This window comes from Sceloporus occidentalis, unplaced genomic scaffold, assembly GCF_023333645.1.
Source record: "Sceloporus occidentalis isolate IW3139 unplaced genomic scaffold, rSceOcc1.0.p SCAF_12, whole genome shotgun sequence".
NCBI lineage: Eukaryota > Metazoa > Chordata > Lepidosauria > Squamata > Phrynosomatidae > Sceloporus > Sceloporus occidentalis.
The window spans coordinates 376,425-404,050 of NW_028316992.1; the positions used below are offsets into that span (position 1 = coordinate 376,425).

The 27,626-nt window shown below is 41.5% G+C and overlaps 1 protein-coding gene across 3 annotated transcripts in view; it reads left to right on the forward strand.

Moving 5' to 3' along the window:
- The window catches only part of LPIN1 (lipin 1), a 112,479-nt gene continuing 84,853 nt past the window's right edge, over nucleotides 1-27,626 (forward strand). For all 3 annotated transcript variants that reach the window (XM_089478102.1, XM_089478103.1, XM_089478104.1), the window contains exon 1: nucleotides 1-178. In XM_089478102.1, the coding sequence (XP_089334228.1) occupies nucleotides 119-178 (60 nt within the window). In that variant the 5' untranslated portion in view covers nucleotides 1-118. The remainder of the gene's footprint in view (nucleotides 179-27,626) is intronic.

Below are 27,626 nucleotides of genomic sequence, written 5' to 3' on the forward strand. Positions count from 1 at the left end.
AAATATTTTCTCCGGATCTTTGTTGTCAACAACGTATTCCTCTAAGGTCGCATTTTTGTTTCTGACGGAATTTGGAACCCGTGCTAAATAACAGCCCTGGCAGCCTGATTCCCTGGCAATGGAGGACAGAGACCATCTCAAGATGCCTTCGGAAGATACTGATTCACCTTGGTCCTGGGTAAGGAAGGAAGGCCTGCTAGTGTTTAGCTTCAGAATGAAGACTCTGAAGCAAGGGATGGGTTACCAGTTAACTAGACTTTAGCTAAGCTGTGCAAGTTTTTCAGTTGGTTCTCTTCATTGCTCTGACTAAAGATAGGGTAAAATAATACTCTCAATGCAAGGAATAATGGTATTTGATTATAACATTGCTCTAATTTTCAGTTGGGATGCAGTGAAGAAACATATCTATGGATTTCTATGGGTTTTTTAAAGTCTAGATGTTATTCCATCAGGCAAGTTAGAGGTAGATGTGCGATGGATTGTGGTAAGAAGCACCATGTTGTGTAGATTAGAAGGTCAGACTAACCTTTGTACTGTGTCTCATAGTCCTTCTGATGCTCTCCAACTCAGTAAAGAGAAGGGCACCTGCACAATTTTTAGAAAGTCATTGAAATAGCTAGTTTGGATACCACAAGATAAATTCCAATTCTATGTCTCTCCAGCCTTTATATACCATAATTGGGAAGAAGGTAGAGTGGGATCTAATGGAAGGTTTCTGGGTGATTTGTATTAGAAGAAGAAATATGTCAGTCTTGGGATGCAAATCTGTGCCTTTCTTATCTTCAGAAGCAGGAATGAAGAGTTCCCTCACTATTCTTTCTCCCTGCTGCACAGTTTCATTTAGCCTTTGAGGTCTGCTTGTGCTTCAGAAAGTGTTTTTTGAAATCTTTTACATAGAAATACACTTTGTTTGTGTGCGGGGGGGGGGGGGATATACTGCCCCTTGTGTAGGAAACATATTTTCTGTACAAAAAAGTATTTTCAGTGCAAAAATTGTAGCTTTGTTCAGATAAAGGCTGTGGGAGACTATGTAAAGTGTAAAGAATCTTGCAACCATGATCATTTCGCTTGATGGAGGTTTTCAAGCATTTCTTGACAGGAAAAAAAATCAGTATTATTTCCATCGCTATTTCAGACTACCAATATTATAATGTCCAAAAGGCTTACCATCCACTACTACTGGCCTAAATTCAAATTTTAAAGAAAAATATTGGGGTGGCAGCCAGGGGCCTTTTCATGGTATACAGTTATACCATGAAATACTTAATAACATAATAGTTTTGTAGCCCATTTCTATTCATGTGTAGTCAGAAAACCTTTTCACTAATAGTCTGTACAGACCGGCAGTAAGCACTGGCATGGGGGTGTGGTGTTTGGATGACGCACGCCCCAACGTCACCCGTCCCCGATGCCATGGTATACAGTTGAAGGAAAGGTATTTAGAACTCTCTCTGGTGCCTAACCAAACTGCAAACACTGGGATTCCATAGGATGAAAGCATGGCAGTTAAAGTAGGATCATGAGTAGAAAGAACAGAGTATAGTTTTTTGTGGGTTTTTTGGGCTATGTGGCCATGTTCTAGCAGGGTTTCTTTCTGATGTTTTGCCAGCATCTGTGGCTGGCATCTTCTTTCTCTGAAGATGCCAGCCACAGATGTTGGCGAAACGTCAGAAAGAAACTCTGCTAGAACATGGCCACATAGCCCAAAAACCCCACAAAAAACTATGGATGCCGGCCATGAAAGCCTTCGACTTTACAGAACAGAGTATGTTTTTACTTCAATGCTCATTTTATAGAGATATCCATTCTAGACATATCTTACCTTTATTGCACAAATATTAAGGCTGCACAGCTTTTTCTATACTTCTTTAATGCTGTCAAATACCAACTTTAATATAACATATAACATAGCCAGATTTTTTGCAGCAATGGTTAAAATTTGGTAGGTAATGATTTTGGCAGGAGACTAATATCAAATTTGTCTAGAGATGCATTGAGGCAATGTAAGCTGAAGGGATGATTTTTAAAAAAAAAAAGTTAAAATTTTATTGATTAAAACAAACTTTCTATATCATACACCATATTTCATCATTGGATACAAGATAAACAATATCCATTAAAGTAATAGCTTTGTCATATTATAACATTGACACTGTGTTCTTTAATATTTTCTGTAAGTCTCCTTATATCATTATGTCTCTTCACCCATATATAAACAACCCAACTTTCTATCTGTTCTGTCATCCAACTCCATTCTCATACCATTCTCTTCTTTTTCAACCCTCAGTCTTGTATTAAGTTCTGTCGTACTTCCTTATTCTTCCCATGAAGGGATGATTTTAAATATGTTTTAATTTGCCTTTTTTCTTAATACTATACCCTTTTACTTGTGATGGTCTATGGCTGTAATAAAGAAATTCATTCATTCAAAGTGGGATTGCAGTGCCATAGCTGTGTAGCATGAAAGGGCCCCAGGAGGAGATTATGCATGAAAAGACTTCTGGTTTTGGTGATGACCACAAATTCTTTGGCTAAGCATGTGATCAGAGGTCCTCTGTTCCTTCATTCCAAGTTCATGATCACCTATTTTTGCACCTAATTTTGGTTGGTGGTACTCAGGGTTCAGTTGAAAAAAAGCTGATCTTGCAAGTCTCAGTTCTGCTCAGTCTTGCTTTACTCAAGGTTTTTCATAGGAGGAGGATGTTCCCCTACAAAAAACTGCTTTTCTGTGCAAAGAACACAATACTCTTTGCTGGGTCTGACTTGAAATGTCAATGATAGAAAATGAGAGAGAATGCTACACAGTGATGATGCATATTTTATATCTATACTATGTGCAGAGTGTGCATAAAACACAGAAGAGATCATCATTTTCTGGTTCGATAGGGAATAGGTGAAAAATATACTTGCATCATAAACTGGCACCAATCTTTATAGAGAAGAAGAATGGTGAGTCAGGGATGAAAAGTTCAGGCTTCATATTTTTATAGCATGCTTGGGGGAAAATAATGCAAAAACAAATGTACAGACACCTTTGGGACAAGTTAGGAGGCCAGATAAGATAAGGAGGAAAGACAAGTTTGAAGTCATCACCAACTGTAGAAAAGGAGAAAACTTCCAGTTTCAACCTAACTGCAAATGGCCTACCAGTAATTCTTTTCTGGAGAGCCATTGCAAGGGTGTCTACTGGTATGAAAATATTACCTCACAAACCTGATACATCAACTAAGGTTATTTATAATGCAGCAGCTGTGCTGATTTGTGGCACACAGAAGAAAGCTTTGCTTCTGTCCTCCGTCTGCTGTGGAAGGCTGCTCCCAAACTTGGCACCCATTGATGTGGCACCTGTCATAGCACAGCCTTACTTTAGTGGGAGGTTTTTGCACAAACAGTGTACTCTTGACTATTTTCATTACAAGATAGCATTGTCCTGTGTCTCCTCCCACCCTTCTGCCAAACCAGTACTAGAAAATATTAAAAATACATATACATTGCATAAAAACATTAGACATTTTGAGGTCTTTAAACAGAGGCTGGATGGCCATCTGTTGGGAGTGCTTTGATTCTGTGTTCCTGCATGGCTGAGGGTTGGACTGGATGGCCCTTGGAGTCTCTTCCAAATATGTGATTTTATGACAAGTGAATCAGTAAATCCTTTATTATAGATTTGTGAGACCAGATTCTTATTCAAGTGTACAGCAGAGCAACCCAGAAAAGACCAATCACCCAATTTGTTTGTCAAAAAAGGGGCCAGGAATAGAAGCCAAGTCATGTTTTGTATTCTAGAATGAGCAATGGTGTACAGTTGTGACATTCAATATCTGATAAAAGTCTCAGCCAAGATATTTCTCAGGGCAAGGCAAATTTCACAATAATGTACAATGTACTCTTCAGTGTCTTCAAGAACAAATTGCAAAAACCCCAGTCACATATACGTATTAAGTACATGTTTGTCTTTTTAATCACCACACCACCACCACTATCACAACAACAAAAGCAGTAATAGTCGAAGGCTTTCATGGCCGGCATCCATAGTTTTGTGTGGGTTTTTCGGGCTATGTGGCCATGTTCTAGCAGTTTCTTTCTGACGTTTCGCCAGCATCTGTGGCTGGCATCTCGATGCCAGCCACAGATGCTGGCAAAACGTCAGAAAGAAACTCTACTAGAACATGGCCACATAGCCCGAAAAACCCACAAAAAAACTACAAAAGCAGTAATAGTTATCAATTTGCCTGATAGGCTATGGCAATAGTTATTCAATGAACAAGACTGAAAGACCAGTCTTCTTGAGAAATAATAACATATGATCTGAAATACAGACCAGTCTCTACCCCACTAACTTTACAACTGATTGTATGCATGTCCAAGAAATTACGCTGGTTAGGATATACTTCCTTCCCCTCCTGGTTTGCTTCCCCACCCCCTGCCTACAGCAGCTACTTAAGTTTTTAAAATATAGCAGGTTGAATATGATCCTATGAATAAAAATACCAAGTAGAAGAAGAGGCATACAGCTTGTCCTTCCTAGTTTATATTCTCTGCTGTGATTGATCTTTACACCTACGGATAGCTGGTATTTTTAGAGAATGGCCCTAAGTAAGTTAATATTTTAAAATGGCTAAGGATTAGATTTAGGAAGCCACTGCCATGGTCTCATAGCTTTCATACATTATCTTCTGCATCATGTTTTAAAATTAAATACTTATTTACATGGTTATCATATTACACTGGTCTAGGTGAGGATCTGACATTCACCAAAGCACCAAAGGTGCTAAAACTTTGACAATCCTTTCTTAAGAGAAGCCAAGCATGTACCTTTAACTTCTGTTAGGCAGGTCTCATTGTGTGTGTGTGTGTGTACCTGAGTGATCCTAACGTTATAGTGCCCTTGTTGTGCGCCTTCAAGTCATTTCTGACGTATAGTGACTCTAAGATGAACCTATCACAGAGTTGTTATTGATTTTTTTGGCAAGATCATCAGAGGTAGTTTCCTATTGCATTTTTTTGATGTTGTGAGAGTGTAACTTCTCCAAATTCACCAAGTAGGTTTCCACAGCCAAGTGCAGATTTGTACCCTGGTCTTTAGTGTCCTGGTCCAGCATCTAAACCGCTACACCATTATTCTGAATTTTCTGGTTATTCTGAATTTGCTGTTGTAGTGCATATGCTAGTTTTACATACTGTGTGAGTCATTTAGCAAAAGTGCTTCCTTAAGAACTGTGCCTTATATTTCTTTTGAGTTGCTTCACACAGTCCCAGTGCCAGCACTTGGCACCCTTCAACAACTGCCAGAGCACAAAGGTCTAGGTAGGAGATGCTGGGAAAGGCCATTGTTTAGAAGCCTGGGGAGTTGCTACCAGTCAGAGTACAAAATACTAGCTACACAGATTCTTGGAATAAGATTTAATTTTGATACAAGTCATTTTCATATATGGTTATATTTAGGTTCAGTTGTTTGCTTAAAGCATTCATATTCTACCATCCAACACTCCCAATTTGGCAGAGACAGTTCTGATTAATCCTCTGCTGTCCTAATTTTGGCTGCTTTTAAAATGCCCCAGTGTCCCTTTCTCCTCCTTCTCCTCCCACTTTCCCCTTTGTCCTCAGCTGGCTTCAATTGCTACAGATTGAATTCAAAATGCAAAAGTAGCTTTTACTTAATTAGCAGAGGGAGAGGAATGGAGAGGGGGTGACTCTCAACCTTCTCACTAGGCTCAGATGAAAGCAAACTGTTTCAGCCTCTCCTAGCTTGTGCATTCTTCTTCGTTAATAATGTTTGCCAATTTGACCACACTCTAATGTTGCATAGCCACATGTGTACCCGTTTTCATTTGTGAAATGTTGGAGCATAGGGACAAAAAGGCTTCCACAGCAGTTTACAAAGTCAAGTGGCCTGGTAGTCCATGTGTTCATACTTACAATCTAAATTTTAGACATGACACACAAGAAATAAGCAAAGAGGAGGGAAGTATGGAAGAAAAACAATTTCAAAGAAATGAAGAATAAGAAAAAAGACAAAAAAGGGAAAAGGGGGTGAATACAAAATATAGGTAAAGGGAAAAGAGGATGTATACATAGCAGGAGTATGGTTTAGGCCTAAACATTATATTTCCAATATTTTTTTGAAGCTGTCATCTATAAAATATTCATTCATGACCAGCTAAACAGTGAGATCTCCTGACAATGGACAGTTGGGGGTGAATAATAATCTTTCCAACTTTGGAGTGCAGGTTTTTGGCAATGGTACAAGCAGAGACTCCAGTTATGTTGACTGGTAGATAACTTCCTTGTTTTAGGGATATAATTTAAAAAACCATGTATGCCTACAAATATCAAAAAACCTTTTTTCCAGTAGAGAATTGATACATTGTAATTTAGCCACCCAGAATGGGGTCACCACTGAATATACCTACATCATCGGATACATGAAATTATTATCAGCATTTAGATGAATTTAGGGTTGACAGTTGTCCCTTATTATAAGAAATGTCGTCTATTTGAGGGTTGGAAAGCTTTTCCATTTGCGTAGACTGAACAAGATTCCCTCACCCTCCAAATCCCTTCATATATGGATAATGTAATTTGAATTTGAATATGAATGATATGTTAATTTTATGAAGAAATTGCAACGAATTTTGGCTGTCCCTTTAAGGGATAAGAGACTCCCTTATCACAGTTTGAAAACCTACCAACACTAGATGAAGTATACAATGTCTTTCTAAATAGATTCAATTCTGTTCAATATACCTAAACATCAGTTTGCGCTGAACCAAACACAGATCTAAAGAAATTTTAGGTATTGAAGAAAGGGCAGTTTTCCATTGGTTGCTTTGTATAGGATGATCATCCTATAGCTGCTGCTAGGTGACAGCAAAAGGTCAAGTATAGCAAGGCTAAAGAGAGAGGACCAACTTACTGGGTATGCAAATCCAGTTATGCATCTCTCTCTTCTGACATTTAAACAGTTTAATACCAATAACAGGGTGACCAGATATCCTAACTGCAAAGGAGGATAAGGCACCATAAAATGTAGGACATTCAAGAACAATGTAGGATGTGATGAAATAAAAGCCAAAAACACAAATATAAATGTAAATTCATGCTTCTTTGTCATGCTCCAAATGGAGGACATTTTGACATTCCTCCATGACAGAAGGCTGAAATGGAGATCATGTCCGGGAAAAGGAGGACATCCAGTTACCCTGGCCAATGTAATCAGTACAAGGCACTGGTCAAAGGGACAATACACACAAATGAAAAAGCAACTTTAAAATTTTTAAAATTAAGGGAGAATAGCAAATGAGTGTGAGAGAAGGGCTAACAGATTTTAAAGCACTTATCATTTACCTTATGAGATTTCCTGAGCCCCTCACCTTATGTTGTGGCATTGCCCTCCAGCAACAAAGTTTGAAGATATGCTTTTGTGCAGTAGTCCACGTTTTTTTCTGGGTCTCGTGCCCTGTTTGTTTGCAAGTGTCATTGCTCTGTGGTTTGGATTTGGACTGGAAGTTGCAATCAGAAGCCTCAAGCAAAGCAATGTGAAAAATGGTTTTGATTGGCTGAAATGGGATAAAGCTTTAAAGTGCAACAGTCCCCAAATGCTGTAGGCTAGGTCTGATGTTTTAGTTTAGCTCTTTCAGCCTAGAACACACCTAGCAACACATGAAAAGAGGAGTGCCGGGGCATTTTCAGACTCTGAGAGGATACCTCAAGGCATTCCCCAAAGTGGTCCGACAGGATGTTGGTAAGTTGTTTTGTGTTCTTGACTGAGCTACAATTGTAAATACAGCTGTCCTGTCCTATCCACTGATTTGGGTTGCAGAGACTTTGTGCTCTATAGAATCTTTGTGCTTTGGGGAGATGCAGAACAGGCTTGGGCAAAGCTTCTCACAGTCCAGAAAAGGCCAGCGACTCCTTTCTAAGGGTAAAGAAGTGCCACACAACTGCCTGATGTTTATTATAGTTAGCATATTTGAGTTCTGAGATTTGCACTTGATGCAAACCTGCATAGCTCCAATGTGAAGGAATGTTTTAGAATAGCTACTAAAGTCATTATTATTAGTTATTAATGCACCTAACTCCTAGTTCCTGTCTGCATGTGCCAAATAAAACATCTTGCCACTGTCCTCTTTTGGGGGAGTCCAGACAATGCACAGTACAAACTTGAATTCTGGTGTGAACAGTCTGAATGATGTCCGCCAGTCCAGCACTGAATCTGAGGTATACCACCCACCCTTATAACAGAGTATTGTAAAACACTGCACCTATTGCTCCAGATCATCCTGAAAATTCTGGAGCCCTCCGTTGTGACACCAGGTGACTGTTTACAATGTGTCCTGGTGTGCCACCTGGCGCAGCCACTGCCATGGCAAGTCACTCACTCTGAGGTCAGAACAAGATGCCCAGCCACCTGATCAATGCTGGGCCCCTCATTCTGACCTGACCCGCCACCACCGTATTGGCCAGCACAGCAGGATGCATATACAAACAACTGGCTGCCCCAGAATATTTTGACCTGTGAAGACAAGGCCCCAGACAGGAACTATTATGGCAACTAAAGCCTAAAGATTAATACAGTGCGCCTGCGCCATACGCGGGCGCGCCATACGCGGCCTTGAGCACATGTGCTGAAGCCGCGGCGTGCGCGAGGCGGAAGGGGCGGCGCGTCCCATTCAATTGAATGGGCGCGCGCGCCCATTGCGCCCCGCGCACGCCCGCGCCACCATGCCGCCGCGCACGAGCCCCATTGTTTCCAATGGGGCTTGAGCATAGGCAGAATTTGCCTTATGTGGAGGGATCCGGAACGGATCCCCTGCATAAGGCGAGGATGGACTGTAATACTTCCATCAATTCAAGTCAATAAAAGTTGCTGTTTGAGGAGAAAGCATTTGGAATATATTATCAGGCATTTATCAGATGCACAGGTTGGGATGGAACACTCCCTGTTGGTCAATCTGTTCCCCAGAAAGGCTTGTAGACTTTTGTTTGCAGAAAGTTTGAATGCATCTGAGGAAGTAGACTGAAATCTATAAAAGCTCATGCTGTCAATTTTTTTCTTTCAGTCAGTCTCAAAGATGCTACAAGATCTTTCTACGTACTGATTCTATAGCCTAACATGGCCATATCTTTGAATTTTGTTACACTTCTGTATGTCACCAACAGGATTTCACCTTCAGTGTATAGCATGATAAGAGCAACTACAGAGCTGTCCTAAATTCCATAGATTCTGACAAAGGCTTGTGCCACACTGCAGAATTAATGCAGTTTAACTCCACTTTAACTGTCCTGGCTCCATTCTATAAAATCTTGGATTTAGTAGTTTGTTGCAGCACCAGAGCTCTCTGACAAAGAAGGCTAAGTATCTCACAAAATTACAAATCCCATAATTCCATAGCATTGAGCCATGGCAGTTGAAGTGGTGTCGAACTGCATTAATTCTGCAGTGCAGATGCAGCCTGAGTGTACAAGAAAGAATGAGACCAAGGTTGCAGACAGTGCTACTTGTGTGGCATATATTTCATAAGTTATCCAATCAGAGGGGTTGGGGGTGGGGGGAAAATAATAGCAATAGTAAGTACATTTTTATAACACTTATCAGTGCACTTAAGCACTACCTAAGTGGTTTACAATGTGTAAACTAATTGCCCCCAACAATCTGGGTACTTATTTTAGCGACCTGCAAAAGGATACAAGGCTGAGTGGACCTTGGAGCCCCTAGGATCGAACTCACAACTTTGTGGCTGTAGTACAGGCATTTAACCACTGTGCCACCAGGGCTCTTTTATAAAGGCCATCCCAAAAAAAAGAATTCTGCCCCATATCAATGAAATTTTCCTTCACTTCTGAAATTTCTAGCATTGCAGAAATGTACAATGTCAGTTGAGCATTTAGAAATACAGTTTAGATATCCAAAGAAAGGGGCAGGAAAAGTTCCCATGGGAATCTGAACACCATAAATGTCCTATGTATTTATGATTGTCAGTCTTTATAGTGATAGAAAATTGGGGACTAAAGGAAAGTTTAATAGGGGATAGGATTCTTTGGTGGTCAAAGCCTTCATTTCACCCCCTCCAGCTACTCCCTGCATCAGATGGCTGATAAAATATAGGTAGGCACCTCCCTGAAATTCTGTAAAGTATCAAGGGGGTGTGAGAAGGGCTTGGATGGAAGTGGGATTGGCCAAGGCATTACTGTGAAAGAGGGAAAAGAGTGGTTTATTAATAGATAATTGAGAGACATGCTGTACCAATATCTCATGAAACTGCAGAAGCAACATCAGATCAAGTTGCTTGTTTGAGTTCCAATGACGCATGACCAATCGGTAATAGGTCAGAAGGAGTGGAGGCAAACTAGCATACCCAACATTCACATACTTAATAACATAATAGTTTTGTAGCCCATTTCTATTCATGTGTAGTCAGAAAACCTTTTCACTAATAGTCTGTACAGACCGGCAGTAAGCACTGGCATGGGGGTGTGGTGTTTGGATGATGCACGCCCCAACGTCACCCCTCCCCGATGCCGGCGTCATGCTGTCCACATGACTGCATGGCAGGTGGCATTGTGGGGCCACTATTGGTGAGGTGTTCACGTGCTGCACTCCAAAAAGAGCGCCAAAAAGTGCTGCAGAGGTGGCTTGGAAAAACGCTGGATCAGGGCTGCGGTTTGTGAGTGCCACGGCCCCAATCCAGCGCTCAAAGGGGTGGTGTTAAGCTGCCCCTTACCTGCCGTCTGTTTTGCCCCTAAATTTAACGTAATTCAAAGAAACTGAAAGATCATCCAGAAAGCAGTTATAGCTGCAAAATAAAGTTTACTAACAAGTATATTTCAAACTAGAATTAGTCTTTATCAGAATAAATGCAAAATAGAACCATGCAGATAGAAGGACAAGATATTTAACCACAACTTCTTGGTTGCATCCATGTAAGGGGACAACAGGATGGTATTTGTATTTACTCTGGAGTAAATCCCAAGTGTGGGAGCAAAGGATTAGAATGTTACTGTGAGCTATATTTGCACCATAGTAAGAACCATAGATGAGAGTCTGTATGACATAGTAGTTTGACTGTTGGAGTAGGACTCTGGAGACCACAATTCAAATCCCTGCTCGGCCATGGAAATCCACTGGGTGAGCTTGGACAAGTCACATTCTCTCAGCCTCAGAGGAAAGCAAAGACAACCCCTCTTTGAATAAATTTTGCCAAGAAAACCCTGTGATAGGGTCACCATAAATCAGAAATTATTTGAAGACACACAACAACAACAGCAAGAACCATAGGAATTATTCACAGATCTAATGATGGATATCATAGGTGCCTTGTAAGAAGTATTCTTCAGATGCAGATTCACTAGAACCTTCCTGATCTGAGAAAAATAAGGGGTCTGTTTGGAGTGTAAGTGGTGATGAAGCAAAACAATGATCCACACACCTCCATCCCTCCACTCAGTTCAGTGCTTTGAATGTGCTCTGCACTGCTAGTACAGTGGGTCCTTGGTATACGCTGGGGATTAGTTCCAGGACCCCCATGGATTCCAAAATCTGTGGCTACTCAAGTCTCATTAAATAGACCAGCACAGTAAAATGGTGTCCCTTATATAAAATGGCAAAATAAAGATGTGCTTTCTGGAATTTATATTTTGGGAAATATTTTCAAGCCATGGATGCTTAAATCCATGACTAAAGAATCCATGGATACAGAGGGCCAACTGTGTACTGGACATTTCTTTCTGGCATTCCGATTCCAGAAGTTAATGGTAGTGAGCTTTTTGTATTACAGCTCCCAGATTTCCATATCATTTTAGAGCTCATTCCCACTATAATTTAAACCAATTTGTTGATTGGTGCCTCGTTTACATTGGAAACAATTTCAGACTTGGCTGTATTCGGTTTGAATCGTGGAGAATCGAGGTGAAGTGAGGCAAATGCAAAAGAATTGCTTTTTTGAAGACGCATATTTTGGTGGTTCTTTTGAAAATAATCAATTTGCAAGCATGTTCAACAAATGTGAATGATGTTCGGATCTCAGTTGCATCACGCTGGAGGGGAAGGACTATGGAAGAGGGTTGGCAGAGGTGTAAGCCATCCCGCCCCAGGTGTTTGGGGAAACTGCCATCCCCCCCGAGGACAAGGGTGGGGGAATGTAGGGGGGCAGCGGACTCACCTTCAGTGGTTGAGAGGCTGCCCAGGAAGAAGTCTGATGTGGAGGCCCCTGCTCCCTCCCTTCTATAGAGGCTATAAAGGGGAGGGGGCTCCTGGCCAAGAGGGAGGAAGAAGGGGCCAAGGGCCTGGAAAAAAAAAAGAGAGAGAGAGAGAGAGAGCGCCTCTGGCATGTTATCCCAGCCCCCCTACTCCTCCCTCTGCCCAGGGCTGACAAGGGGCCAGGTGCCCTGCTCCCCTAGATAGCATCCAAGGAAGCGGCTGGCGGTGGGATTGGCCTCTCTTTCAGAGGGCTCCCGGGCTTCCCCCCCAACCACTACCCTCCCCCCCAGCTCTGCTCTGTACTGCAAAGGCTGGCAAGCCTTAGGCTGGAAGGGGGATGTATTAACAGTGATGAAAGTAGTAAAAGGAAACACTGACATTGAAGCAGTGGGCTCTGGAGCCAAAGGGACGACCTCTAGGAGAAGAGAAGGGGGACAAGAAATTCCTCACTGCATGGTTGCATCATGGATGTTGCACAGATGCGTGTCATATCACTAACATTAAAAAAACAAGTCCAGGATGGATCGATTACAGTTGATACTGAGCATGCATTTTGTAGAGGCACAAATCCAGTGGGAACAACAATCACGTCAAAAAAGACACAAATGCATGGGACAATGAAATATTTCACTTCCATAGTGGGAACTACACATCGGCCTGAATTGATTCAGCAATCCCATGTCAATGAGACTCGCAAACTGGTTTAAATACAAGTGGGAATGAGCCCTGAATCTCATATTTAATCTTTTGGTCTGTTAAAGGCTGAGTTCAGTATACATCTGGAATGTAAAGCTTATGTAACCACATCACACACATTCCTTGCTACCACTGGATTTGCATCTGGTTCCCCTGTGTTTACCACTGGGAAACCTAATTTTATCTTTCTACTTGAGCCAGTATATTACTAGGTGGTACTCTGCAGTTCATGTAAGAGAAACCTCAAAACTGTAACCTATCCAACTCATCATCAGCTATATATGGCGATCCACTGTTGTTTTTATTGCCTGGCTGGGAGTGAAAAATAGGGTGGTTGCCAAAAATGTAACAGACCACAACACATGCATCAGATGGGTGGATTGCAACTTGTGCAGGCCTAACTTAAGAAGAGTTGCATTCTGGGTTGAATCAAACAATAAGGCTGACTAAATAAACACTATCTTTGCAGCTCTTGACAACACATCTTTTATATACTGGGTAAATATGTGTGTTTTGTATTCCATTACTAAGGGTGTTCTTGATTCCAGCCTCTTTGTTTCTTCCATGACCGGGTCATGATAAGGCAGGAGCAGTTGGAAACAATGTGATGGGAGGAGTGCAGCAGATCAACACAGGGCTTGTTGGGTCAATGCATGGGGCCTTTGGGATTAGCAGGGGTGAGTCAACTGCTATCTGCCTGAAGCCTCCCCATTCCTCTGGAACTCAACTGAAATCCTTACAGTAGCTAGAAAGTGTGCTGGAAGTAGAGTTTCCAGGTCTCATGACCTGACCCCTCATTTCCCATTGTCACGGTGAAAAGGGGAAACTCAGGGTGATATCATTGCTTTGAAATGTGAAATGTGTGTGTTTTCCTAGATTTTTTAGACTTTATATTTTTGATTTGAATGCCATATTCTGTATGTATGTATGTATGTATGTATGTATGTATGTATTATTCTTAATGACACAATCATGCCTTGCCTTCTGTGGCATCACCAGAAGCTGTTCTTAGGTCTCATCTTTGGGCACCAAAATCTCAGGACCTTGCAACCCCACCTGGCACTCAGGGCATGGCAACCCTATTTGGGGAGCAAGGAGATGGATTTTCCTAGCAACCATATATTATTGTGAGCCGCTCTGGTTATTAGGCAAAATATTTCAAGTGGCTTGGTCTGGAATGAACAGTTAGTGTTATGAAAGACCTCCCAGTGGAGAGGAGAACTAAAATTGGTTTGTTGTTATGGATCAATGTAGCTGCCTATAATTTTGGATACTCTTTGGAAGTATGGCTTTGGGATGATAAGTACTACCAGCATTTCAAAATGTATCGCTATGCTCAGAGGGAAGGTGGAACACACATGTGCCATCCCCCATGTCTGTAATCACAAGGACCTGGATCAGAGGATGGTTATGTCTTCCTTGCTCCTGTGTTCTCTTCAGCAATCTAGCAGCTTGTAAATTGTGACCCCTTAGGCAACCATCTGCAGTATACGTTCCGTTATTAAACTAGGCCTGCCCCTGTTTCTGCTGGGGTTTGCTGAAGTCATTTTCATTTCTCCAAGTAGATTATACCTATTTCCGAATGAGATATACAGCAGTAAATATGGAATAACACTGGAGTGCTTCAAAAATGTTTGATTTGTTATGTCTCTTATGTTTTATGTATGTACTGTGCTGTATCTTTTTATATCAATGGTATGAAAATGACATTAATAAAAATAATTAAAAATAAATAAAATGGTTGACCACAAAAGAAAAGAGAAGAAAAGGTTGCTTTATTCTGATTGTAACCAGACCTGCCAGTGCTAGCATGGGCATGACACTGGAGTGCTTTCCTGACTCACTGCAAGAGGACTAACTGTACATTCAAAGCATTATCATGGGGGATCAGATGAACCTCTCAGCGTAAAGGCTTCATAGCTCTCGGGTGTCCTGTTGCGCACATGAGTGTCTCCTGACTTTTGTGCCTCAGGGAGGTTTCCAGTTGTCTGATAAAACTGCTGATTCAGGATTTCCACTAGTCTCTGTGAGGTGGAAAATTGTCCCTGTGGAGTCCTTTGTAGGTTTAGTGACAGCATTTAATGTTTAGGCTGGGCCTGCATGCTTCTATCAAGGCCAAGGTAGCCCACCAGCCAGGGCCTGAGAAACAAAGCTGCCCTGTCATGGAGGAGAGAAAGGTGGCTACCTCAGGAAGCAGCCTTTGGATTATTTAATGCATTATTATTTTATTATTTATTATTATTATTGTTAGGGTGGGGTTCCTGAGGGATTTTCTTCTTCATGTGCCAAACTAACTTGACTAGCCTTAGGTATTACATGTGTATGTGTGCATGCGCACGTGTGCTATTTGCAGCAGGCAGAGCCTGAGGAGCTTTTAAAAGGGCACAAACAATTTCTAGGTGAAGACTTGGCAAGCATGTTCCATTCATCTGTTCAAACGAGAGGGACGCGCCTCTTAAGAGCAAGTTTCTGTTTCCAATTGAGGTGTGGAAAATGTGGAAAGTTGCCTCAGGCAGCAAAATGTCTTGGACTAGCCTTTCTCTCAGTGCTCTGTATTTGAGAGGTGGCCTAGTTTTATGACTGAGAAAGTGAGGTGTGAACTTGGGAATCCCAGGTTCAAATGTCACCTCAGTCACAAATTTATGAGGTGGGCACACTCTTTCAGATGTTCATCTGCAATGGGGGATAACAATGATCAGGTACTTTAGAGGGTTGTTATACAGATTACAGTGGGATGATGCATACTTTGGTGTGCTTTGAACACTCAAAAGCTCTGTACTGATTATTATTTGTAGACCAAAAATAACCTTGCCATGCATGAAGATTATTAGTTGTGTTGTCCTACTGTCTCTGCTGCTTTAGGATAAACTCAGAGGTGTGGCTGACACAACAGGCAGGAATGGTGGATGAGCAATGGAGCATGAAAGATGGTGTCCAGGTCATCGCTCAAACTTTGAAAACATTTCCAACCATCATGAAAGAAGTCTACCTTGTTTCATTTTCTCAGTTGCCCAATGTGAAGTTCATTCCAGTTCATTTCCACATCATTTTGTGACTCGTCCTCACAAAAATTCATATGTATTTTTTGCATGCATTTCTCCTAATATCTTCATACACAATTTTGCCTAATACACACATTTTATGCCACCTTTCTATAGGGTTGCCAAACTGAAAACTGAAGAGGGCGCCTGTACCTTTAATAGTTGGTTGTGTATAAGAGAGAATTTTACAAGGTGTTGCTTGTTACACAACTAGGTAAGAGGCAAAGATTCTGCTGAAATTCCCTCTTCTACTCAATCATTAAAGACAGAGGAGCTCTCTCTAGCTTTTACTCTGACAACACTATTGCTTTTTGCATGTTCCTCATCATCTTATAGTATACACATTTCTCTGTGCACACGGTCCTAATATGTGTATTTTCATAGGCAATTTTTCTTGAAAAGTGAAACTCAGAATTGTGAAGAGTGGATATCAGGGTATAGCTACATTGATCAGGAAGTGCAAATTTGGTGCATTCTTATCAAAATGTGAACTGGATTTTCCCTCCATACCCTCTAACATTTCACAGATGAAAACTGGGACACATGCAGCCAAGCAACATCAGAGTGTGGTCAAGATGGCAAAAGTTATTAGTGAGGAAGAAGTCACAAGTTAAAGCCATCTGCTACAATTTGTTTTGCCTGAACCATAGCACTGAGCCATGGCGGTTAAAGCGGTGTTAAAGTGCATTATTTCTGCAGTGCAGATGCTGCCTAAATAGATGATAAAAGATTCTGGCCCTCTTTTTTCAATTTTTTTCAAAAATTGTTCAATTGTGAGGACTGTTCTTTCCATCCCTGTTACTTTTCAAGGCCAAACTTTTGTTGTTTAACACGTGGAGGTTTTGACATTCTTATAGTTCTTTTTACTAGACCAGTGAAACGTGCAACATACCAAAAGATACCATATTTGCTCCTCAAAAGTTCTGCTCTGTGTTTTCATCTGATTATTTTTGATCTCAGCAGTTTATATGGCAGTATTCATGTGGCTGAAGTGAAAACTTGGTAAAATGTGATGTTTTTTAAAGATTTTTAAAAATTATTTTTTTAAAATTAGAATTTTAAAATTAGTTTTTAAAATGTTTAAAATTTAAATATTTAAAATGTAAAAACTGGGTCCTCTCCTTTTTTCTCCCACTAAGCCTTATCCCACTCACCCCATCTCTTCAGCATTTTAAAGGGACACAGGTGAATGCCACAGCCCGTTTATGCCAAAAAGCAGATATTTGAGGAGCAGTGGTTTCACTCCCTCCCAGGGTATCACCTGGTGCAATCCATACCCCTGCACCCCCTTAGTGACACCACTGTTAGATGGGATCTTGTATACAGTGTATACAAATATATATTTGACAACTCTTGGAATTCTGACAGTCTTGGATAGTTGGCACTTTGTGGCATTTAATATTTAGAAGCTGACAAAAACCAAGAAATCAGTCCCAGAGTATGGATATGCATAATCCAGATCTCAAAATAAAACCACAACAACAAAATTTCAAAACTGAAAAAAATTAAATTTATCTGGCATGGACGCTTGGCAATGGAATCTCGGGTGTTATACTATTGTTTATTTTTGACTTGACCTATCTCTAACAAACCTCAAAAGACAAAACGTCTTCCCTTCTCTGTCAGCTATAGAACTGTTTTGCCCATTGTTTTGCTGACAGAGAAGACCTTACACATGAGAATGGAAAATGGGACAAAGGTATTGGCCTGTTTCCATCCTATTCTGTTTTCAAAAGATGACACATGAACAACGTGATCTCCGCAATTACTTTTTGAAAAGTACAGCTTCATACTGTGATGACATAGCAGCATTATTTTTTAGTACAGGAAACAGCAGTTTTGAGAAATATGTAGTTGCAAATACCACGGTACAGTCCATCCTCGCCTTACGCGGGGGATCCGTTCCGGATCCCTCCGCGTAAGGCGAATTCCGCCTATGCTCGAGCCCCACTGGAAACAATGGGGCTCGTGCGCGGTGGCGCGGCGGCGCGGACGCGCGCGGGGTGCAACGGGCGCGCGCACCCATTCAATTGAATGGGACGCGCCGCCCCTTCCGCCCCGTGCGCACCCCGCGGCTTGAGCGCGCATACTCAAGGCCGCGTATGGCACGCCCGCGTATGGTGCGGGCGCACTGTATATCCACACTGCAGAAATAACGCAGTTAGATACTATGGGGCTGTGCACACCAGCCATAAAGGCTGGCCTGGGGATGGAGTCGGGATGTGGCATCCGCATGACCCCCACCCTGACTCTGTCCCCCGGTTGGCGTGACGGCGTGTGCCACTCCACAAGACGCAATGCCAAAGAAGCGCCTTAAAGCCATGGCACCACAGCTATCATGCCCTTTTTGTAACTCCTTTTTGCGGCACCTTTTTGCACCCTGGAAAGACCAGATTAGGGCCATGGCTTCCAGTTGCTGCAGCCCCTGTCCAGTGCAGCTGGAGGTGGCTGCAGGCCACCCCTTAGTGGCGGTCTGCACATCCTCTACTTTAACTGCCGGGACTATCCTACAGAATCCTGGGATTTGTAGTTTGGTAAGGCACCAGCACTTTCTGATAGTCCAGGCCGAATACCTCACCAAATTACAAATCCCAAGAGTGCACAGGATGGAGCCATGACAGTTGGTGACGTCAAACTGTTTGGAAAAGTTACTTTTGTGCATGATAGTTCTACTCTCCAAGCAGGTTTGGAGGTTCTGGGAGTTGTAGTCCAAAAACTAACTTTTCTAAGCTCTGCAGAGGTAATAATGGAACTGTGGAGTCTGACCCTCTTCAATGGCTGGTTTTGCATTATCTTGCATTAACTACATTACTCTGTAAGCCAATTGCATTCTGCACCTGAAAAAGTCTGGTAAAAGTGGCTACCACTAGCCATATTGGCCACGTAGGAAAATATAGTAAAATCCAACAAAGCAAAGAAAAACAAAAGGAAAACACAATGTGTTGATGCCTTTATTGGGCTAACCAAAAGATGCACATTACATTTTGAAAGATTTCAAAGCTCACAGATTTCTTCATCTGGGATGGATGTTTATTTATTTATTTGGTAAAATATGTGAATCTAAATCGGAAAGGTGAGTTAAGACCAGCCAGGAAACTACATTAGTTATTTTACCCCTCCTGAAGTGCCCTTCTAGCAATAATGTTGCCGCTTTGTCAATCCTTACTTGTCACGATGAAAGGTACAATATGACACTGACTTGTAGGATCTGTTGGCTGTCATTCCTCTTAGAAGGGCAATGTTGTATTCTGAAAATTCCACATTCTGTCACTAGATGCTGCTCTTTGAGTGTTTTGTATATGAAAATCCAATCCTGGGTTAAATGTATAACACCCCCCCCCCCATACTATGTGCCTCAGGCCAAAATTTCAAAACAGAAACACAAACATTTCCTCTCCAACCCAGGTGACACAATGGAGAAGTGTAAACATATATATTGGTTGTGGAAATGTACCGATACTCAAGAAGTCCCCTGTGAAAATAATGAATCAAGCACTTCTGGAGTAATTTGGGAATGTGGTCATCATCAGAGAAGAACTGTGGAAACATTAGCTGTGGAACGATTGCAGATTGATGGAGTGACGTACAGCACTGTAAAGCACCTCACTGTGTTTACTCAAAAATACTTCCCTCGAGGTCAATGGACCCTGCTCCCTAGTAAGTGCATTTAGAATTGCAGCTTGAATGAGTGCTTATTTGGCTTCAGAGTTTTTGTTTTAGCAAGTACAGTACATCCATATGTCTCCTTGGATGACTCTGCCTTGACTTTCTTCGAAAGTGTTTTCATGAAAACATATTTACAGAAGAGAAGGCAGCATCAACACAGCAGCGTAACAGATAGTGGGAGGAAAGTATGCTGAAGCTGGCAGATCAGAAGCCACTGTGCTAAGTTGTTTTGTTTGAAACAGCCTAGCGAAGCTGTGGAGTGTTTGGATTGGTCCAGATGGACCACCTCCTATTTCTTAGAAATCACTAGGAACAGATTGTAGATACAAGGAAAGAAGTGTGGAGTGTGCTTGGAAAGCAGGAACATAGATTTCCTTTTTGCTTGTAAAATAAATTGCTGAAGGACAAAGTGCACAGAATTACTTTCATATCTTCAAAACAGACACCCCTCCACAAACAGTCCCACACAGTCATATGCTTGGCTCCATTAAATCCATTTGCATTCATTATAAAACCATTTAATGTTAGCAAAACAGCTTGAAGTCAATTGAATCACTTGCTTTCTTTGTCAGTCTGCTCCATTTAAATGGATGTGGAGTTTGCAGCTGATCTCAGGTGGAACTGGACTGAATTCATTGTACTTTTAAAAGTGAATAAAATTATTTTTCTCCCAGGGCCATACAAGGCAAAGAAATTAATAGTTTTCTCCCCGCCCTGCTTCTCCATAAATCAGTGGGCATAGTATCCAAGATCATTTGCATTCTTTTAGAATATTAGAAAAATAATCACACAAGTGCATTTTTCTGGCAGTAAAAATACAACAATAAATCAACAAATTGCAGCCCTTCATAACACCCAAAATGATGAAAAAAATGTCCTGCTTCATTCAACCCAATGGTGAAGTTCACTTTTTTGCAGTTCTTGCGGACATTTTGTGGTTTTGACCTGCTGGTTCATCATAAGAAGGGGTGAGGAACACACAGTCCTACTCTTCTTTCACCTTCTCTCCATGTCCGTGTCTTAATAGAAGGCTTCCTGGATTCCTTGAGCCACATTTTGAGAAAATGAGAAACTCTGGTTTGTATCATCCCTCCATACCAGATTCATAAACCAAGCTCAACATAGTTAAGGCAGTACTTGAACTCCTCATTCATTCCCAGACGTCAGGTGCTTGATGTCTCAGTGTGGTTAATCACATATTCAAGAAAACTATGGTATGGATTTCATGTCCCGTCACACTCTTCTCAGGCTCAGAAAAGAACGAAACGTGATCTCAGAGAGAACGAAGGATCCTTTTAACCTTCTTCATTTAAGATGTCAATGGCTTGATAAATGACTTTCTGATAGGGCTGTGTGCATTTACATGCAGGGTACCTCTAGGAATAAATCAAAGTTGGTCTGCATCCTTAAATTCAATTTTAATTTTTTTTTAGCTTTCTTCCATAATTTCAGCTCAAATTCGCGAGACTGTTTTGAGCAAAGTTGTGGTGGTTGTTATACTTTAGCTAAGAGCTTGGAAGTAACGACCTGAAAAAAATTAGTTAGATGATGATAATAATAATAATAATAATAATAATAATAGGATTATTACAATAGACACAATCAGTCCACTCATAACAAAGATATCTTATGGTAGTTACTTGATGGGGGATAAATACATTCCTTTTATTGTATTCTTTTGCGTGTTTGGACTCACAGAATAGTGGAGGAGGAATATCACATAGTTCAAGTGCTGACTTGTGCTTTGTCTTGTCCTGCTAGATGCAAAACATTTGGGTCAAAGGCAACTATATACAGGAGGATCGGAACTGTGATTTTCTTCACCTCCTCCTCTCATAATAGTTGTCTGTGATGTACTAATTTGGTTAATCCTGGGGGGGGGGGGGGGGAGAAGGTTACTTTAAAAAAGAAAATGGATAGCATTCTGTATTGCACATACACGTTTGTAACCATGAGTTATGAATCCATAATGTTCTGCATTCACTAACACTATATAATCACAATCACACCACCATTGCCATGATGGTAAATAGCAGGCAGCAGGCACACCAAGAGATGGAGATATGTTCAGCTGGTGACTGGGGAGCAGGATAATTAAGTTTTCAACCCCCTCTGTTTCAAGGTTGCAAGTCACAAATCCTTGTTGCATCATCATTCATGGTAGGAGTGGGTTGGAAATGTCATCTCCTGGGCCCATTTGCCATCTGATCAGACCTCCATCATCCATTCTGACAGGAACCATGTAAAGTAGGATGTGGGGGGCGGGGGCAGGGGATCTGGTCAGGAGACATTACACTGATTCAGGATATGTCTTTGAGTTTTAGATCCTGTGTCTATCCTGGCAGGACTTCACTGTGTGCTAAGCTCCTAGGTAGGTGGTGTACAATAGCAATTATCATGCACCTGACTACTTTTCTGTAACTACTTCATAAAAGTAACTTTCTTTGTTCCACGAGGACTAAGATCTTCAGCACAAAAAGCACTGGGAAAAAGGTGAACTTGGAGATAAGATATGAAGGACAAAATAGGGAGAGGATCTCATAAGGCGGGTCTGGCCAGCAGGAAGTGACTATAGGCCGAAAGTCCATGAAAGTAGAATGACGGTAGCTTTTCAAGGCTGTTTCATCATTTTCTCTGTTTGCCCTAACCCTTCTGCTGTTCTCTGCATTTTAAGGAACTTTTGGCAGCTTGTTCCTCCAAATGTCACTGGTCTCCAACGCCCACTAACCCTAACCATGGTGGCCAGTGGTCTGCGATGATGCAAGCAGTATGCCTGTGATTTCTGAAGGGCTCAGTGTCCACTAGCACTACCCTCTCACCCCCCTTTCAGCCTAAAAACCTGCCTGGGCAATCTAGGGAACTTTCTGGATCAGGTATTTGGCAATGAAATTTCTATAAGATCAAGGAAGGTCAATTAGATCAGTGATGAGACCTCCCAGAAATGTGTTGCTGTTGAAGGAGCCAGCAGATGATGAAGCATTCAAATAGCTTTTCAAATGGGGTTTATGGCCCATGGCAGTTCTATATTGTGCCACACTGTTTTGATGATACTTAACAGCAGCACCTTCATTGCTGGAGATTTTAATGAAGGTCATAGGATGTTTGGCTCCTTAGGCAGCTTCAAAACTGAGCAATATTTCTTTGCCTTCCTTCAGCTTCTTTTCCCTTCTGTGATGCATAGAGATTTTGCAATATGCTGCATTATACAGACAGTCTGTGTCAGTCTAGACAAACTATTTTCGATGTGTAATGCATGTGTATGTGGTATATATGTGTTTGTTACAGGCTGTTACAAGGAAAGTAGTGTTGCAATTAAGTCATTAACTTTTCAGTTTGCTGAAACTCTTGGGGGAAGAAGATTATGGGAGCACCTTGAAGAGGACTGTGAAACAAATTACTCTGTTTGGTGGTCCAAATCTCACTACTTAGGTGGCCTTAGGGAAAACAAAAGACTTGGTTACTTCTAGGCATGCTTTAGCAAAATGTTGGGTCCGGTATCTTATAAGCTGGGCTTCTGCCACTAGGCAGATGAGTTTCGGAGTCCTTGTTGGCAGCATTAAGAAATGTGCAGTGGCATGAAAGGGTTCATTTTTATTAGTAACTTTGTTGGGTACTTTGTACATTTTATTTATAGCACGAGGCTAGGAAAAGACTTGAAGGCAGATAACAGACAGAGGAGTGAATTCTTCTCTGTTGCTAACTTGCTTGCACAGTTCTCATTTCTCTTGGGGGGAGATGGGTTATGCGTGAACACTTTGGTTTTCTTTGTTGGCTTCTGTACCATATAACTTTGTCTCAGCCTGGGAGGAAGTGTACCCAAACTGAGGTGCTCTGTATTTCCATGGATAGGGATTTGATTTGATTTCTGGCTGAAGGGACAAGCCTGGGAGGAATTTGTGTGGGGGCCTAACTCTGTGACTTGCTATGAGAAGGGGGATGCTTGACCCCATCAGTGAAAGGTTTGGAATGCTTCTCTGCTGTGTGCCATCTGCTGCATTGTTTATTACCAATAAAATATGCCTTATAGCAGTACTGTGTAACAATGTTTGTCACCCAAAGAACTCTTTGAGAAGCCTGGAACTATGTCCAGTAATAAATCAAGACAAAGTGCACGATAATGTAAAGGCTGCTCTACCAATCTCTGGCTTAAAAAAAAAAAAGAATTAAATGGGAAACCTATTTGTGGTGGCTTTGCATATGCATAAAATGTTGTGTAGAACAATGCTGCTCAAGGTGTGGGTCCTTGGATCAGGGCCAGTCCCTGACCCACTGGCTGTTGGTTCCTGGAGAGTTTCTTGGAAATGAGCAAATAGTTGTAGTCAGTGTGTACAAATATGGAATCAGTCCCAAGCATTTTTTTTTTCCGGTGGAGGGAAGGGAATGCCAATCTCCCACATCAGATGGCTCAAGATGCATTAAAATATAATATGCCACTGCCTTTCATTTTAGTAGAAGATCCTGATCTCATCCCTCAAGAAAAAGCTTCAGTTTGAGGAGAGGCTCATTTTAATCGGCATTTAACCTGGACAGTATTGTTGCTGAGAAAGAAAGGGAAAAATGTTTTTTAAAAAGGCATTTTACATTAAATATGATGTACAAAGGTGGCCATCGCTCTCTTTGTTTCTTACTGCAAAATAAATGTCTGAAATACAGATTGGATGTTTAAATCTCCTCCCCACACCCCTTCTGCCAGAAACCTGCCCTTCATTGTTATTGTTGTTATTGTTGATGATGACTTTTTTTTAAAAAAAGAGCATTCTATGATGTTACACTCAATGGCATTAGAATCAGAAAGTGGAAGCTGTTTCAGAATGGGTTAATAAATAGTAATAATAATAAGTGCAATTTATTTATTTGGCTTATTTGTGGCACGATTGTCATCTATACTAGTTTGCACTGCTTCAAAATGCATCTGTGTATCATCAGTAATGTAAACAGCACACTGGCTTGGGAACTATATATATATATATATATATATATATATATAGTGTTCTCAGGTTGCCGCTTACATGACGGATGACACACAGATGACTGACATGCATTTGGAAGCGGCGCAAACTGGTGGCGATGACAATCGTGCCAAAAAAGTAGCGATTACAAGGAGAGAATGACAAGATCTGCTTTCATGGTGGGAATGAGGGAAGGAGAGAAGGCCAATTGCAAACCAGTTTAAAGGTAAACGGGAAAGAGCTCTAGGTCTTCCTAAAGGGCCTCCTGCGCATGGCTGAGCGACTGTTGAGGCACCTTCTCCTCCTCCCTTTTGCTCTGAGAGCCAGTGACCCAAGGCTCAGAGTGCTAGTGGGTGGGGTCAAGGGCGGGGCCATGCAAATCCTGGACCAATCAGATGAGAGCAGAGCCCCAAAGTCTCTCCTGGTGCCGCAGAGTCCCCCTGGAGGGGAGGCTGTGAGGGCAGGGAGGGCATGGCTCAGGAGCCATGGAGAGGGCTGAGGGAGAAGGGGGCTGCCAGGGCTGGAGGGGGAGCGGAGGTGGAGGCAGGCGGAGGGAGGGCTGGGGCCAGGCCAAGGCCTCACTGTGACCTCAAAGGACCTCCCAAGGAGAGGGGTCTCTGGGCAGCAAAGAACTTGGTTAAGTCTTTTTAGGCTTCTCTTGATGCTTAGAGTCAGATACAGTAAGAAAGTTTCCTTCCAAAACTGAGTTTATGTCTTCTGTTGGGTTTTAACGTCTCCGGGCTGGTTGCCTTTCTCTTCTCAGCCTTTTTGTATCTTGTTGCAATGAAGGAGGCAGCAGAGCGATGGCCTTCACCAGCTTCCTTTCTTGGTCCTTGACTTCCTGCTCTGTCCTTTGGAGGCCTTCCTTGAGGGAGCCTTGGGCAGAGGACTTTGCAGAGCTGAGGAAGGACTCTAAAGTCCTTCGCTGATTTGAATTGAAATAATTTGCCTAACTTCTGATTTGTACATTGTAGACAATTTGCCTAATGGAAGATTTGCATACGCCCAGAACTCACTGAGCGCATGGGACACTGCTCCTGTCTCTGCATGTTGCCTAGATTTTATGATCATTTAGTTGTAACAGACAAAACATTTTGCCAGTGAGTTAAAGACTCATTTTGGTATTCAGCCTTTGATCTGAAGTCTCAGCTCCATCGTTCTCTTTCCCCCCTTTGTGTACTTTTCCCCATCATACATTCTTCCCTCTGGAATAATAGCAAAGCCAGGTTTAAATTCAAGAAACAGAGCTAGACAAATACCTCTCCAAGTCATAAACTTTTCTGTGAGTGCAGCATTCTAGTTAGGGCCAAATTTACTAGAAGGCACACGTGAATAGAAACAAACAACCACTGTGTTTGTTCCGAGAACAGTACAAACTCATTTATTGACACTGCTGCCTGTGAGGAATGCTTTTTGTTTTCAGCCCTTCCTTGGTGCCACGGAACCTGGAGATCTTGTACATATGTTTTCACATTACAAACCTGCTCTCTGAAGGTGGTAAACATGGAAGCTGACCTCAAACTGCTCGACTTGTCTGACCAGTATATATATATATATGTATGCCTTAAGATGGATTATACATGTTTTCCTTTTTGTGAAATCATAAAAGGAATAGGAACAGGTTTAGCCCGAGTATTCTGTCAGACAAATGTCTGTTGTTCTTCCAGTGAAATAAGCTAGCAAGCAGAAAACAGCTGATCTAAGCAAGTTGATTGGGGATTCTGGGAGTTGTAGTCTAAAAAGTAACATTTGCAGGCTCTGTTATTAGTACATACAACTGGCTGTTTGTTTCCTCATAGTGCTATGCCCAAGTAGGGTGTCTCTGCATTTAATTATTATTATTTTTATTATTATTATTATTATTATTATTATTATTATGTTTATTTGTATAGTGTCATAGGCTTTACATAGTGCTTTATAAAGGAGAGAAAACAACAGTCCAAATTAGAAACAAAAGCCTGCCTACGGTGCACAATTTAAAACAACAAACAAGATTATAAAATTAATAAACTCTTACTTTCAATACCATGTTTCCCACATAAACATAAATCCTTGACCATCTGGATAAAACTGGATGTGTAAAGTTTGTGTATGCACAGGATGTGAACACTGAGCTCCATGCAGACAGTACACTGAGTATGAAACCACTTGAAACAATCAGCTCCATGTTTAGAAGTGGCACCCCATGAAGTGATAAATAAAAGACATCAGATTTACCAAGCACAGACTTCTCTTACCGCCAACATTTTGCAAATTATTTTGTTTGGTGAACACAGGCTTCATTTGCAAGTCTGATTACTCTGGTATGAGCAATACCTGAAGAAATGACATTATTGGGGCAATGGGGGAGAATGCATGGAATCACCTTTTGATGATGAGCTCAATATCTCTTGTAGTTTGGCCTTAATTGTCGAGGGATGCAACCCTCTGCTGCTTCCCACCACTCCTGTACTGCCCTTGGCCCACTGTTCTCTGCATATAGTGGGAGTTTCTGGAAATCACTAAAAACAACAGTTCCAGAAACCAAATACTCTTGTTTGTTTGTTTGCTTTCTTGCTTTTACCAGATTGAGGGACAAAATGCATTCTAGAGCTTTCATTGTTTGGCACTTGTTTGAGCATTACAATCCAATGTGTAATCAGCCTTTTAAAAAAATAAATAAAATAAAAACAGAAACCTAGATAGACTATTATTCAAAAACCACAAAACAGTGATACCTTTATAGGACCAGCCAAAATGTACAAAATACATGATGCAAGCTTTCAAAGTAAGTATAAGCCCGTTTGAGACCAATTTAACTGCCCTGGCTCAATGTTAGGGAATACTGGGAACTGTAGTTTTGTCAGACATTTAGCCTTTTCTGTCAGAGTGTTCTGGTGCCACAATAAACTACAACTCCCAAGATTCCCTAGCCCTGGGCCAAGGCAGTTAAAATGGTCTCAAACTGGCTTATTTCTGTAGTGTGTTTTGGACCGAAGATATCACTGTTTTGTGGATTTTGGATGCTATTGTTCTATGATATATGGCCAGCATGGCTACCCCTGAAAATATTTTCCAGACTATTAATTGTCTGAA